This window comes from Nansenia antarctica (genome assembly GCF_963989245.1).
Source record: "Nansenia antarctica genome assembly, chromosome: 4".
Lineage (NCBI taxonomy): Eukaryota > Metazoa > Chordata > Actinopteri > Argentiniformes > Microstomatidae > Nansenia > Nansenia antarctica.
Genome location: NC_137689.1, coordinates 56973378 through 56987325, shown reverse-complemented (window position 1 = coordinate 56987325; position 13948 = coordinate 56973378). Strand labels below are relative to the sequence as shown.

Sequence of the window (13948 nt, the reverse complement as noted above, 5' to 3'; positions counted from 1 at the left end):
GGGCTTAGCTGGAGGCTGGGCGGGCCTAGCTGGAGACTGAGTGGGCCTAGCTGGAGGCTGGGTGGGCCTCTAGAGGCCCAGTGGAGTGTTGACTTCCTTCCTGCTTTACCCAACAAGGGTGAGGAGAGGGATACAGGAGGAAAGTGCAACGAGAGGGGTATCAATACATCTCGTAATGAAGCGAATCCAGTGAGTTTTCCAGACACCGCTCTCTATTGTTTCCTAGGATCCCTATCAGGCAGTTCTCTGATAAAATATTCGATCCACTCGTCTTCATCCATCACACAGGAGGTACGTATTTAACCCTATTCTCTACACATGCAAAAGTTCCAGCACAGTTTCAGTGTATACTATACACTCTTTTTAAGCAGACCTTCAGCACAGTCCTAAACCTGCCTCACTGTGCCTCGAAACCGAAGCAGCTTTGATGGCCTAACATTTAGAGGATGTACTGAAGACCACTGAAGACAACTGTATTACTGCCATCAGTGCCATGTCATATTATGCACCTGGCAACACATGACTTCATCGCTTTTAGTAGCAAGGGCAGGTTCACAGTCGTAATACCAATATTAGCCACACAGTCACATGAAGGTAGGCATTCCCTTCTTGGATCTGATGTCTTATCTTTATTCAGCACTTATCTCTATTCAAGCTTATCTGAGCGCACCAGTGAGCAAAACTAATTCCCTCCGTAACCACAACCATCCAGAAGAAAAATGATAAAAATGATAGCAAATTGATAATACCCCAGGGAAAGCAGGCCTTATTAGTGGGGGGGGGGGGGGGGGGGGAATACTCATTACATATTATTTTATCACAATAGTTTATAGTGCAACGTTAGTGTCAATAAATATCCAGTCTTTCTCAAGGGGAAAAAAACGTGAAGGCCTAGAATAAAGCCTTGCTTGTAAAAGTCATAAGATGACAACGCCACACTGCAGAATGAGAATGGTTATCCTTATTCATGTGACCATTGCTAATTGTGAATATGAGGGAGAAATGTCTAAGAAAATAGATTGTAACAGTCACATCCATCATTTAGAAATACTTGCGAACGATTCAGGCGTCCACAGGACGGTCCACTATGTTGTAGTTCACGTCATTCATCCTTTTCACGGTAGCCCCACCTTTATTGTAGCCTATCAAAGCAGTGGCCCAGCAGCTAGTGCGCTCCGTCGGGTGGGATTCCCAAGACACTGACTGCGGCCACAGTTTATTGGACTTTCTTGATGATGTATTCGTTTGGCTTTGATCTCGGGGGGATGGAGTGGAGTCTGAATACATTATATAGTGAAGCACATATTGAATCTCGGAGTTGCCTATTGCTTTCGTTGGAATAAATTACTGATGAATGTGGAAGGAACAGAATGCCCACCAGCGGCGGTGAGAGATTTAAACCCAGCGCATTTATTCCGGTGTCCACCGCTGCCTGCCTCCTCGTCGGGTCAACCACTTTATTCTTCGTCTTTACGTAAGTTGAACTACCTGCCAAATCGGGGAAAAATGTTTAAAAAAATAATAAAAAATAAATAAAAAAAACACTGACATATATTCGAAACTACATAATTGAATTTATGAAGTGGATGCAAATGTATATCGGATCCGATTGACCTGCGATCATAATTTCAATATCCAGTAGCGCGGTTTAACCCATAGGCTATCTCCACGACAATCACGCACGGTCCGTGTACTACCATAAACATGAATTGAATTGAAAATCCCTGCGTAAAGATATGATGGAATGTGCACGGGCACACGCTACATTGCAATAAATAGCAGTATGTAACATATGCCTAAACTTTTGTTGTACCACTTCGCACAGGCTTAGGCTACATTAATTGGCACACATTTTAATCTTAAGATTTGAATGTGAAAATGCTTGAAAAAAAGGTCTCTGTTTGAAAGTCTGATGTTGTCGTCTACTATCTATAACTTCTGCTCTTTCACGTGTATAAGGCCTAGTCGCCTATCAGTGTGGTCAATATTATACAAATAAAACAGAACAGTGCAACACACTTCCTATACATATTTACCGTACACACATTACTGTACATATACACTTCATTAGTCTGTTCGTGAAGCCTGTTACTCTGTTCTCAATCACCCAAGCTAGGGATCTGAACCCCTCTAGCCATCAGGCAGCCTCCCTAACCTCCCCACTGCCCCATTCATTATTGGACTATTATTTAAATTAATTGTTGCTTTAGCTAATATCATGTACATCCTCCTAGTCTGAGCTACTTATGGATTGAAGGTTGGTACTGTAGGTTTGGGAGAGACCATTATGTCTGGACATTTGTTGAGGGAAACATCAATACATTAATATTCAGGTGATTGGGCCTAATGGTTGATATAATATAATTACCATTCTATTTCTAGCGGTTGATGCAGAATCATCTGGTTTTACCTAATTACCTAAAAAACAAAAACAACTTTCATTTCAGACACAAAACATCTCACCATCCACACCTCTCATTCAGAGCTGTAACCCACACTAGCATGCAGCTAATGCTCCAATTTATTTCTAAATCCCCTTATCTTCCAGGGGCTAAAGTCAATGATGCTTGAAGCTTAGTGAAGCATATTTCCGAGAAGTCAGACTGGGTCAGCTTATAGCAAAACAGGTTCAGTTGTATTTTCATTGCATTTGCTTATGAATCTATGACCTAAACCTCCAAAAAGCTAAGCAAGGGTAAGATAATGAAAACAAGTATTTTGTAATGTGAAGGGGATCACTTCCATGTAGGGAACATAGAAGCATTTGCTCAGGCCCAAGATTGCTAGACCCTGCATGAGTAGGCCAACCACTGACCTCTGACCCCTGCATGAGTAGGCCAACCACTGACCCCTGACCCCTGCACGAGTAGGCCAACCAGGGCAGACCCTGCATGAGTAGGCCAACCACTGACCCCTGACCCCTGCATGAGTAGGCCAACCACTGACCCCTGACCCCTGCATGAGTAGGCCAACCACTGACCTCTGACCCCTGCATGAGTAGGCCAACCAGGGCAGACCCTGCATGAGTATGCCAACCACTGACCTCTGACCCCTGCATGAGTATGCCAACCAGGGCAGACCCTGCATGAGTATGCCAACCAGGGCTGATGTACAGTATGTTAAGTCTACAGACCTCTGACCTCTGATACCATATCTGTCCTAGTTTCTTATCCAATTCTGTTCCCAGAAGTATTTCAACCTAACAGCTGGGAAGTTTGCCATTAGGATCATCTGATCATTGTTGATTTCACATCTGGGAAACTAGGGGTGAGATATATCTCTATGTCTAATATCAACTAAAATCTAAGTTTAGTGATAGGTGTGATTATTTGATGTGAAGAAAACACCCTGTGTGGGGTGATTGTACCGTACTACAGTACACTGTGGATTTACTTGAAGCCTAAAATTACCACCACGACTTGGTTTTATCCCATCTAAGGTGTCGGAAAATCTGGAAAGAATGATCTCACCCTGACAGCCCTCCTATTGTTTTGCTCTCTTACTCGCTGCTGTTCCAACACAAGTGTCATATGGACAAGAAGCTTAAGAGAGAAACATAATCCTCTGTGTATAAAATCTGAAATCCTAGAGTAGAGCATTTAATCTTTTTAGGTCCATTTCATATTTTGTCTGGGAACTGTGACATGGAGAAAGTTAAAACAGACCTCTTATCTCTGCAAGTGCATAGGTAATAGATATGATCATTGCCTATTCTGCCCACTTATATTCAGAAATCCTGGAGTTATTCATGGTAATTATGAAGTAATGACACTTCTGGTCGAACATTACTGTGTAAAGAAAGTACCGGTACAATTAAAATCATAGGCCTACTGTTTTATTTTTTATTTGTGGCTGCATTCCAGTAGTACAGCTTGCTGTATGCTAATCCAAAGATGTCTTAACATACTGTTGCTGCAAAATAATTGTAGTATATAGACAGGCTTGTTTATTATGTTAATCTTGGGGGTCTGCGGATGAACTGATTTAGGGGATGTTATTTATTTGGATTGTAGCCTACATACTGTGGTGGTGGTAATGTACGTGACCCAATGTATGTGACCCAATCAGGATGTCCAATGAAAGCTCATGATACGGTACAGACAAACTGGCAGGAGTCCTACTAGACAATCTGCATTTCTAAGAGAACTCACTCACACTATAGGGCACTTTTCCCCTCAGGACACCACTGCTTCATGTCAATTAGCTGTGCATTGCAGCTTTCTCAGGGATTCTGTGTCTGCAGCATCTATTCCATGGACAGCCATTCTGAACGTGATGAGGTCATATTTAACCAGAGCGGTCCACTGGGTCCAGCCCAATCGCACATGCTCTTTGTGTGCCCTTTCACTCAGGAAGTGTGGTGGGGGCCTGTTCTCATCCGTATGTAACAGGAAATTCCTTATTTTCCCTTGAAGATAGGAATGGACATAGCTCCAGTGCTGTGTTACTGCAACTACCCTTTGCTGTGAGTGATACTGTACCATTGTTAAAATCGAAAAGGAGTAATGTCCACTCAAACTTGTTATGCTGCTCAAATGACAGTGTTTTACTACATTGGATGTTTCCATCATATTAGTTTAACACAGTATGAGGCAAATGGTTGGTTTATGTCTCCAGTCTGCCTGCCTGCTCTGTCAGCAGCACCAGCTGCCTCTCTTTAAGAAGAGATGGATGAATGCCAGGTTGGGCCCATTCTGCTCAGGGTATCTCAAAGACATGCAACCTCACCTTGTACCAGCGCTAAGGGAAAGGGACCGTGGTTCGTCTCTTGTCATAAAATCAACCATGTGTTCTCCCTGGTTGTTGTGCTGTGTGGTGTCTGTCTGGAGGGTTTGACTTAGAGCATTGTTGGGTCCATTAAGACCCTGCAGAGCTGAATATGTCAAAAGAGAGTGCCTAAAGTGGACCCCCTGTCTGTTTGTATTGAGAGTGAGCTGAAGCGTATACAAATGTAGAAGTGTAGATGTGTATCAAATTCAATATATAATTGATCAATCACTGTTTACATGAAGTTACCCCGATACCTGTGTCACTGTGTCACTGTAATCACTATATTAACAACCTTGTATTAACATGCTGTGTGTAGTAATAGAGATGAACAGTTGGTGTTATTACATTAGTGGAATATGGACTGTATGGACTATGGACTAAATTATTATTCTACTAAATTCTATATAAATTCTACATAAACTGCAAAAATCCATATTCCCTGTAATTGCCTTATTACGTTTTTGTCTGTTTGCATGTGTGCGTGTGTGTATTTGTGTGTGTGTGTGTGTGTGTGTGTGTATTTTACTGTGATATGTGGTCAAGTTGGCAAAAGGCTATTTAAAGTAGAAGCCTTTGGTTGTCCTGATAAACCTCCCCATTACTGAGCTTAAGCAGAAACTTCCTCCTTTTGTTATCCTGTTCTTCACAGTCACTGAATGTTTGTGTTTCATTGTTCTCTCTCAAGTGTTATTACTGCAGATACTTCACATAAGCCATGCAAAAGGTCAAAGACCCGGGATATATGTAATGTCTTCTTGTTTGATGAAATGAAAATAGATTTAGACTCAGTGGAGATTCTGCACCAATTCAAATAATGGATGAAACTAAGAACAAGAAACTTTTACCAAAGATCAAAGACCATTACTATCACCTTCAATGATTTGTCTCATAAATAATCTTTAATGTCACTGTAATTGTAGTACTTGAGCGGTTGTTACATTCCTTGAAGAGAAGCAGAATTGACCTTTTACTTGCTTACTTGGGGTTAATTTTGGATCTAAGTGCGGAGGTCATATTTGATACCCAACCAATGGTGGGTCAGATATTTATAGAATGCTTCTCCCCACTCAAACAGTTTGTTTTTGGCTGATTTGCATAATGTGCATACTGTATACAGTATAGCACATACTGTAGGTAATATAGATATAGATACCATATACAGTAGATAATAGATTTTAGTGTTAAAATTTAAACTGTTTCTAAACCACTCAGTATTGTGTGTTTTGTGCGATTTATTAGGCTACTGTTTAAACCAAATAACTGTATGAACGACAAGGGCTACTTGATCACATTTCTAACAACACAGACATTTTCCCCTTCACGATGTTCAAGGAGCCTCAGCTTGACAGCCTGTTACAGGACAGGGATTGCTGATTGAGCGATGCAGCTTGACTTGCTGCTTGACGGATGCAGGGGTGGCAGTGCTGCTGACCCACTGGTAGGCTAAGGGCTCAGTGTGCAGATTGGAGAGCAGCTTACCCTTCTGGATGATTTAATGCTGCTCCGCCTCTGCTGTTTCATTAGGCGCAGGGGCCTGTCTGGCCAGGCTGCAGTGTAATGAACTCTCCCTATGGTCCAGATGGTCACAGAGTCCAATAACGGGCGGCCCATGCAAAGGCATCCATAGTAATCCCTCCTGTAAGAAGTCAAGCAGGCGACCTCCTATAGCTGCACCTCACCTTCTCTGTTCGTGTCCACACTCAGGCCAATTGAATTTGGATGAACACAAATCTGTTTGGAATAACATTTCGTAATCTCTTCCACATTTTGTGGTTTTGATTTAGATCCTTTGTATGTGTATGGTGATTGAGCCATGTCTTGACAGAGGGGTGAAACGGTTGGGGATTTGACTAGGGAGATAATGAATTTTGAAGGGGACAAGCAGCACCAAAGATACTTATTCCAATCTTGATCATCTCTTTGGCAATTCATTTTCTTCAGCACCCATTAGTCTTTCTAGTTGAAGGGTTGGTTGAAGCATTATGCATGCGTTAGAACTCACATCATGGAGACTGACAGAGTTTGGTCCATTTGATGGTTTGTTTTGATCAGCCGCTCCTGAATTTGACAACTTCTCAATCAACATGACCTTTGTGTTTGGATGGCCTGACATGATGAGGGACTATTGAGTCTGAGCTCGGTGTTGCAGAGAGGTATAGTTTATTTCATGTTTATTGCTTCGCTGTGGTACCATAATATAAGCGCATGTCAAACATGACAACATTTAGTGAAATTATGTTTCAGCGAGGAATTAAGATACAAATCCTTTCCTGTAGCTTTGAAGGGAACCTCACTCCCCCCCACCCCCCCAAGCCCCCGTAATCTTCTTCAGTGTGGTGATTCACTGCCACTTAAAGGTTATAATAATTTGATTGTATCAGAATTCAGTAATATCCTTCAAGGGTAACACATTCAGCCAGTTATTTAGTCTCACCAGAAAAGGAAATAACCAGTTATTTTATTAGCTCAATGGTTATAGGTCTGCTAGGCGAGGGTATCAAATCTACTGGAACAATCCTATGTACACGGATGTGTTGTATTCTGACTGCTGATTGCATGGTCTTTGCGTTTGGTGTCTGATGGAGGATTCCACCATAATGGGCTGGCAGAGTGGTCTATAATCCAGAGTCCGTAATCTGGGGATTATTGGGATTGCATCTGGCATGGCATCACCAAGCATTCCTCTAGAGGTAGCCCCTCCCCCACTCTCTCATCTTGATTTCTGAGTCGGGGGGGGGGGGGGTTGGGCCCCTGGGCCTGTGGCATCAGGGCAGGGGTTTGGCAAGGCTCATGACTCTAAAAATCAGTCTCAGTGTTTGCAGTCATGGCCTGAACTCAGTCTGAACTCTCTCCATTTGACTTGACACTTACGCCACTCTGGACCACACCTTGAACATTACAGCTGTGGCCAGACAGGTTCAGGCCATGTAGAGGGCAGCCAATATCCGTTTCACAGTTCACACTGATTATGGCCCTGGCTACGGTCACTGTTACAGTTATGGTCACTCACACATGCTTTTAGGTCATGAGAACATACAGAATAACTACAGTAAGACTTGGAAGATGGAGCCCCCGCAAGTGAATTATTTATGGTCATTCTTAACTTTGGACTCACCTCTACATTAAGTCTTAGAATTCCAATACTTGTACTACTGTATATATACACTGTATACAGTGCTACTGCATAGCATTTACATGTCACCATTTAATCAAACAGTCAATAAAATCCACTGTCAGATGAATAGAAAAGGCTCTTTTGTAGGCTAAAAGCCAGGCACACATTGTAGGCCATGATGATGTTTGACATCAGTTTTAACTTGCAGAATGTGTAGATCTTTGCAACCTTGGTAAATGTTGTTGGGGATTACACAAACATAATCCTTTGTTGAATTCTGTTGTTCAATTGAAGCAAAAAATAGTTGTTGATTGCTTCTAGGACTCCTAATCTAAAGCTTGAACTGTGTCAACTGTGCTTGATTGAGTGTGCATGTGTGTTTCTGTGTTTCTGTGTGAGATTACTGGTTAGTGTGACTGTGTGTGTGTGTGTGTGTGTGTGTGTGTGTGTGTGTGTGTGTGTGTGCGTGCGTGCGTGCGTGCGTGTGTGTGTGTGTGTGTGTGTGTGTGTGTGCGTGTGTGTGCTGTGAGTACACATCCTCAGTGGAAACACTCTTGCTTGTCTTTGTCCCAGGTGCCCGTGGCTGGCAGTGACCGTCCACCCTGTGGTGCCACCATGCTGTGCCACCCTCTTCCTGTTCGTGTTGGCCAACTTCACCATGGCAACGTTTATGGATGCAGGGGTGCTCCCAATAGGTTAGTTAGCATAACCTAGCATGGCGAGGGGTAACTAGATGGACATAGTTGTTTACCTATTTTGTATTTTGAATGATTGATGATGATGTCCAATAATACTGCAATTAGTAAGATGTGCCTTTGTGCATTCTCGTCCTTTCACAATGAGAATCAGAATCAAGTTTATGGTTACATCCCATTATACAAGTATAAGAGAGTAAAGTCCTTAGGCTTCAGTTCCTCAAAACTGCAGCAGCAAGAGAAAAGCAAAATGGCAATAATTATGAAAAGAAACAAATAAGACAAGAGACAATTGATAATAGAAATAATGCAAAATATTAGAAATAACGTAACCTTAACCATAACCCTTAACCTTAACCACCAACGTAACCATAACCTCAACCGTAATGAATTGAGTATGAGTATGTGTGATTAATTTGTAAAGAGAATGCCAGCATTGCCGTTTGAGAATGGGTTAGATACATTGTGCTGGACTAGAGCTGTGTTCTTGTGTTTCAGCTAATGAGGATGAGGACAAGGACGATGACTTCCGCGCTCCGCTCTACAAGAACGTGGACGTGAAGGGTGTCCAGGTCCGGATGAAGTGGTGTGCCTCCTGTCACTTCTACAGACCTCCACGTTGTTCCCACTGCAGCGTCTGTGACCACTGTGTGGAGGTTAGTGAAGCAGGGATGCAGGAATGGAGGGAGGGGGGAAGGAGGGAGCGCAGGAGGGAGGGAGAGAGGGAAGGAAGGAAGGGTTGGCTAGAGAGAGAAGGGAAGTGATGAGGGCTTATTGATGGGAAGGGGGGAGGAGTGTTAGAGGGGATGAGGAGCGAGGGAGGGGGAAATAGAGGGGGATAGCTGTAGAGTGGGGGAGAATGAGGGATAGAGGGATAGAGTGGGAGGGAGGGAGGGAGAGATCCCATTAATCAGGTTAATCCCCTCTCCATTTGTGGTCTCCGGAGAGATGAAATCTGAAAAGAGTTCTGATAATCTGTGTGCACTAAGGTATATTCACTGAATATTCCGAAAATTCTGTCAGGGAGTGGACTTTCACCCTCCAAACAATGCATATTATGGTTAGCCTTACCCTGAAGACCACCCTAGACCACTCTGTAGTATTCATGCACACAGTGAAGTGAAGGTGAGAGGCCTTTGTTGTCATTCCTGGAGAGATCCCATTTCTGGTCTTTATTGGTGACCTGCTGCAGGACTTCGACCACCACTGTCCCTGGGTGAACAATTGTATCGGGAGGCGGAACTACCGCTACTTCTTCCTGTTCCTGCTGTCACTCACGCTGCACATGGTGGGAGTGTTCTCCTGTGGCCTGCTCTACGTCCTTCACCACCAGGAGGACCTCTGGAAGCTACACTGTACTGTCACGTATCCTTATACACACACTCTCTGCCTATGTGTGTGTGTGTGTGTGTGTGTGTGTGTGTATGTGCATGTGCGTGCGTGCATGCATGTGTGTGCCCAACATACACTTTATGGACAAAAGTATCGGGACACCCGATACCATGGGCATTAATATGGACCCACCTTTGCTGCTATGTGTGTGTGTGTGTGGGTGTGTGTGTGTGTGTGTGTGTGTGTGTGTGGGTGGATGTGTTTGTGTCTGCCTGTGTTTGTGCGTGTTCATGCGTGCTACTATGTGCTTAATCATGGTCATTGATTCCTAATGCTAAAGAGCCACTGAGACTCCTTGACAGTGGTGTCCAGCCTGGTGGCGATGAGTGTGTCAGGCCTGTTCTTCCTCCCTATCCTCGGTCTGACAGGATTCCACCTCTTCCTGGTGTCCAGGGGCCGGACCACCAACGAACAGGTCAGACTATCACAGTATCCTACTGTTCTTGTTTGCATATTAGTACCTAGATTAGATTAGTTATCAGATTGCAGTGATTCATAATGAAAAAGATACAAAATTGGACGCAGACAGTTGCTATGCCGGTCCTTAGTAGCTTTGATGATGAAATCATTGCTTACTTTTCCTTATTAGGTTACTGGGAAGTTTCAAGGAGGAGTAAATCCTTTCACTCGAGGTTGCTGTGGCAACATGGAGTATCTCATATGTAGTCCTATCTCACCGAGGTAAGAAATTAAATATGCAAGCAACATGTACTATGCCAACTGCCCTTGCATTGCAACTGATGAACTCATTTATGTGTTTGTATCTCATACCAGGTACGCAGTGAGGTCCACTAAGAAAATAACAGTTGGTATTCAGGCTCCTTTCCTGAGGCCAGAGGCTGAGAGACAGATACCACTGAAGGTCAGGGACAATGGCGTCCAGAGTCATGATCGTGATCTCCAAAACAAAGTGAGTCTGTCCCCAATGCCCTCTGAAGGGAACAAGCCGCTGTCCACTGTACGTACTCATACACGCTCGCACGCACGCACGCACGCACGCACACACACACACACACACACACACACACACACACACACACACACACACACACACACACACACGCACACACACACAGACTTGATGTGTTTTTAACTGTATTTCCTACCCCTCCTCTGCCAGTGTCCATCCACTGTCAGCTTGGACGTGTCAGACATTAAGGGACGCCACACTCCACCACCCCTGCTCCCCAAACCGGACGCTAGTCTGCTCAAAAGCCACCTAGCAGCTCTAGAGGGTAGGACACATTTCTACTTCACTTCTTCACTTCTAACTTAACAGTTATAGTTTTTCCAAACCTTTATTCTCCCTATTTGCTGTCTAATCCATATGCATAATGTTCTGCCTTCCCCTAAAACAGCTGAAATCTAGAAAGCACAGTAGAGTGCTCACTACTGCCACCTGGCGGTCATGGTTATACTGTAGCTCCTATTGGAAAAAAAGTGTGTGTTCATTCACCTTATCCACGTTCACTGCTGTCTACTCTCTAAGGAATTCAAGACATCTCTATTTATGGTGTTATATAACATGTTTGGCATATGAATATATTGATGTATTAATGTCCTCTGTTTTTGCATTCCAGAGGGTGGGATCCATACCACCAAACATGTGATCCCTCCATCTGTCCAGACCATGCCACATCTCCGACCTACTCTGGAGCCCTCCTCTAAGGGCCCATCCTCCTCATCTGGTGAACAGGTGACTAGCAGCATTCAGACATGCAGTAGTTCTGTGTTGTGTTTTGAGCTGTTTATACAGACTGTGGTTTATGTGTTGGGTCACTGTATGAGTGCATCCTAATAGACTGGTGTTGTGGTTGTGTTGTGGTATAGATGGCCAAGGCAGCAGAGCAGCAGGGGAGTAGCAGAGGACATGACTTCACATCTGAGCCCAACCTGGGCAGACCAGACCAGCCTGGCTCTCTACCAGGCCGGCCAACCTTCCAGACCAACCCCAACCCCTGCTCCAACCTCATGTCCAGTCCGTTGCAGCTCAACTCTCTCACCCTCAACTCCCGCTCCCTCAGTCTCAAACACGCCTATCGCCACGGCAACAAATCGCAGCTGCCTGCCTTGCACCCGGAGAACCTGGTCTCCAACCCCTTCCCAGGAGTGTTCCCCCCTTCCAAAGTGCTGGCCAGCCGCAGCAGCAGCCTCTCCTACGACAGCCTCCTCAACCCTGGAGACCCCCAGTTTCTGGCCCAGCGAGGGGGGCCTCTGCTGGGGTACCAACCACACTTCATGACCCTGGGCCAAGATGGAGGGTTGCTGCAGCGGCCGCCATCGCACGCCTACAGCCCAGTGTTCATGGGGGTCACCAGACAGTCCCCTCAGCCCAGGGACCCCTCGCCCAGGGACCCCTCGCCCAGGGACCCCTCTCTCCTCAGAGACCTCACCCCACAGGGCCTCACCTCACGAGACCTCCTCCCCCAGAGTCACCTCCAGCGGGACCTGATCCACCGGGAGCCCTCTCCAGTGCGCTACGACAACCTGTCCAAGGCCATCATGGCCTCCTTTCAGGAGCGCAGGGAGCATGAAGAGAGGGACAGGATGTTGCGCATGCAGGCCAGATCCCAGGCCCTCTACGGCCCAGACACGGGTGTCTACGACACCCCCAGCAGACGCAGCCTACCGGCAGACAGCATGCGCGCCCCGGGCTCCCGTGGCCCCACCCCACCTGCGTACGGCTCACGGGAGTTCATGATGAGCACTGGTATCCTGGGGTATGGGGGTACGAGGTCTCCCCTCTCCAGCTCCTCCTCCTCCTCTCTGACTCGAGCCCCCAAGTCGTCCACCTCTCCCATGCAGAGCAGCAGCAGTCTACGGAGCAAAGGGCGCTCTCCCTCCCCTGCCTACTGCCCTCCAGACCGGCAGACACAGCCCTCGCCCTCGTCCTCCACCCTGCCCCGGACACCCTCCTCCTCATCCTCCTCCATGTACGCCCCGTCCAAACGCCCCTCACTCACCCACACCATGGAAGGGAAGGAGTCAGCTCCCATGGCTGCACTGAAATAGGAACCGTTGAGTCTTCCAGATGGTATGTGACACTAGCTGGTGAAACCGGGAACAAGTCGCCAACCAGTGCATTGCAATGTTTTGGCTTGACTAGCAAGTGTGTCATTGATTTTCAACAACATTGACATTTATTGATATTTTTCTGAATAAAAGACAGAACATTTGGTCGCTGCTGACTTGTTCGCGGTTTCACCAGCTGCTGTCACGTATATGCAACACCTCTATGCAGTGTTAGCCTGTTTATCCTCAACTTTCCAACACTGTGTTAAATGAGTGTCTGGGTTGTTAGTGTGTGAGAGAGTGCGATAGAACATCAATGTGCAGTTATGGGAATACCTTTTTGTATACATACAATACAATTTATTGCACATGTAGCTCTCTCTAGAAAAGGGTGTCTGTTGAAGAAAGAAGTGTCAACCAACACTAAATACATACAGATGATTCTCAGGACAGTTTGGCCAATATCAACAGACATTGGTGCCTCCTTGTGTGCTCAGAGAAATAAACAAACTCTGTTACAATAGGAGAAGTGTTAAGATGTATTGTTTGTTCATGTGTTTTGATATAATGTTGACATAATGTTATGTGACGACATCATTGAGTATTTTGTCTGTGTAGAAATCATGCTTTAGTAATATTTTGTAGTTCTTTGGATAAATAAAAGTGAATGTTTTGTTTCCTTTTCTGTTTTTGATTACTAGTACATGTTTTCATTGAACCTCTATTCATCCAGGTTCGTCTCATTGAGATAAACACTCTTTAACAAGAGATACCTTCTATGGACCCGTGGGGCTTCACTCACACTCACATTCACCTTCCTGAAACAGCTGCTATACGTGGCGTTTCATTTGTATTCCAATACACATAAATGCAAGATGTGGAGGGAATTTGTGTGGCTGGACTGGTAGCCTACAGTAGTTTGTACAGAGTTGAATTTGGAAATAGCACCCTCTAGTGGATACTT

General features: G+C 45.0%; 1 protein-coding gene across 1 annotated transcript; it reads left to right on the top strand.

Annotated features, from left to right (window-relative positions):
- Nucleotides 1-1370: 1370 nt before the first annotated feature.
- Nucleotides 1371-12984, top strand: zdhhc8a (zDHHC palmitoyltransferase 8a; the record flags this gene model as incomplete). The annotated part of the gene is made up of 10 exons (XM_080529498.1): nucleotides 1371-1474; nucleotides 8459-8580; nucleotides 9079-9236; nucleotides 9773-9945; nucleotides 10285-10387; nucleotides 10562-10653; nucleotides 10747-10882; nucleotides 11093-11207; nucleotides 11553-11668; nucleotides 11803-12984. The coding sequence occupies 10 exons, from the start codon at nucleotides 1371-1373 to the stop codon at nucleotides 12982-12984; spliced, it is 2301 nt and encodes a 766-aa protein (XP_080385624.1).
- Nucleotides 12985-13948: the final 964 nt, after the last annotated feature.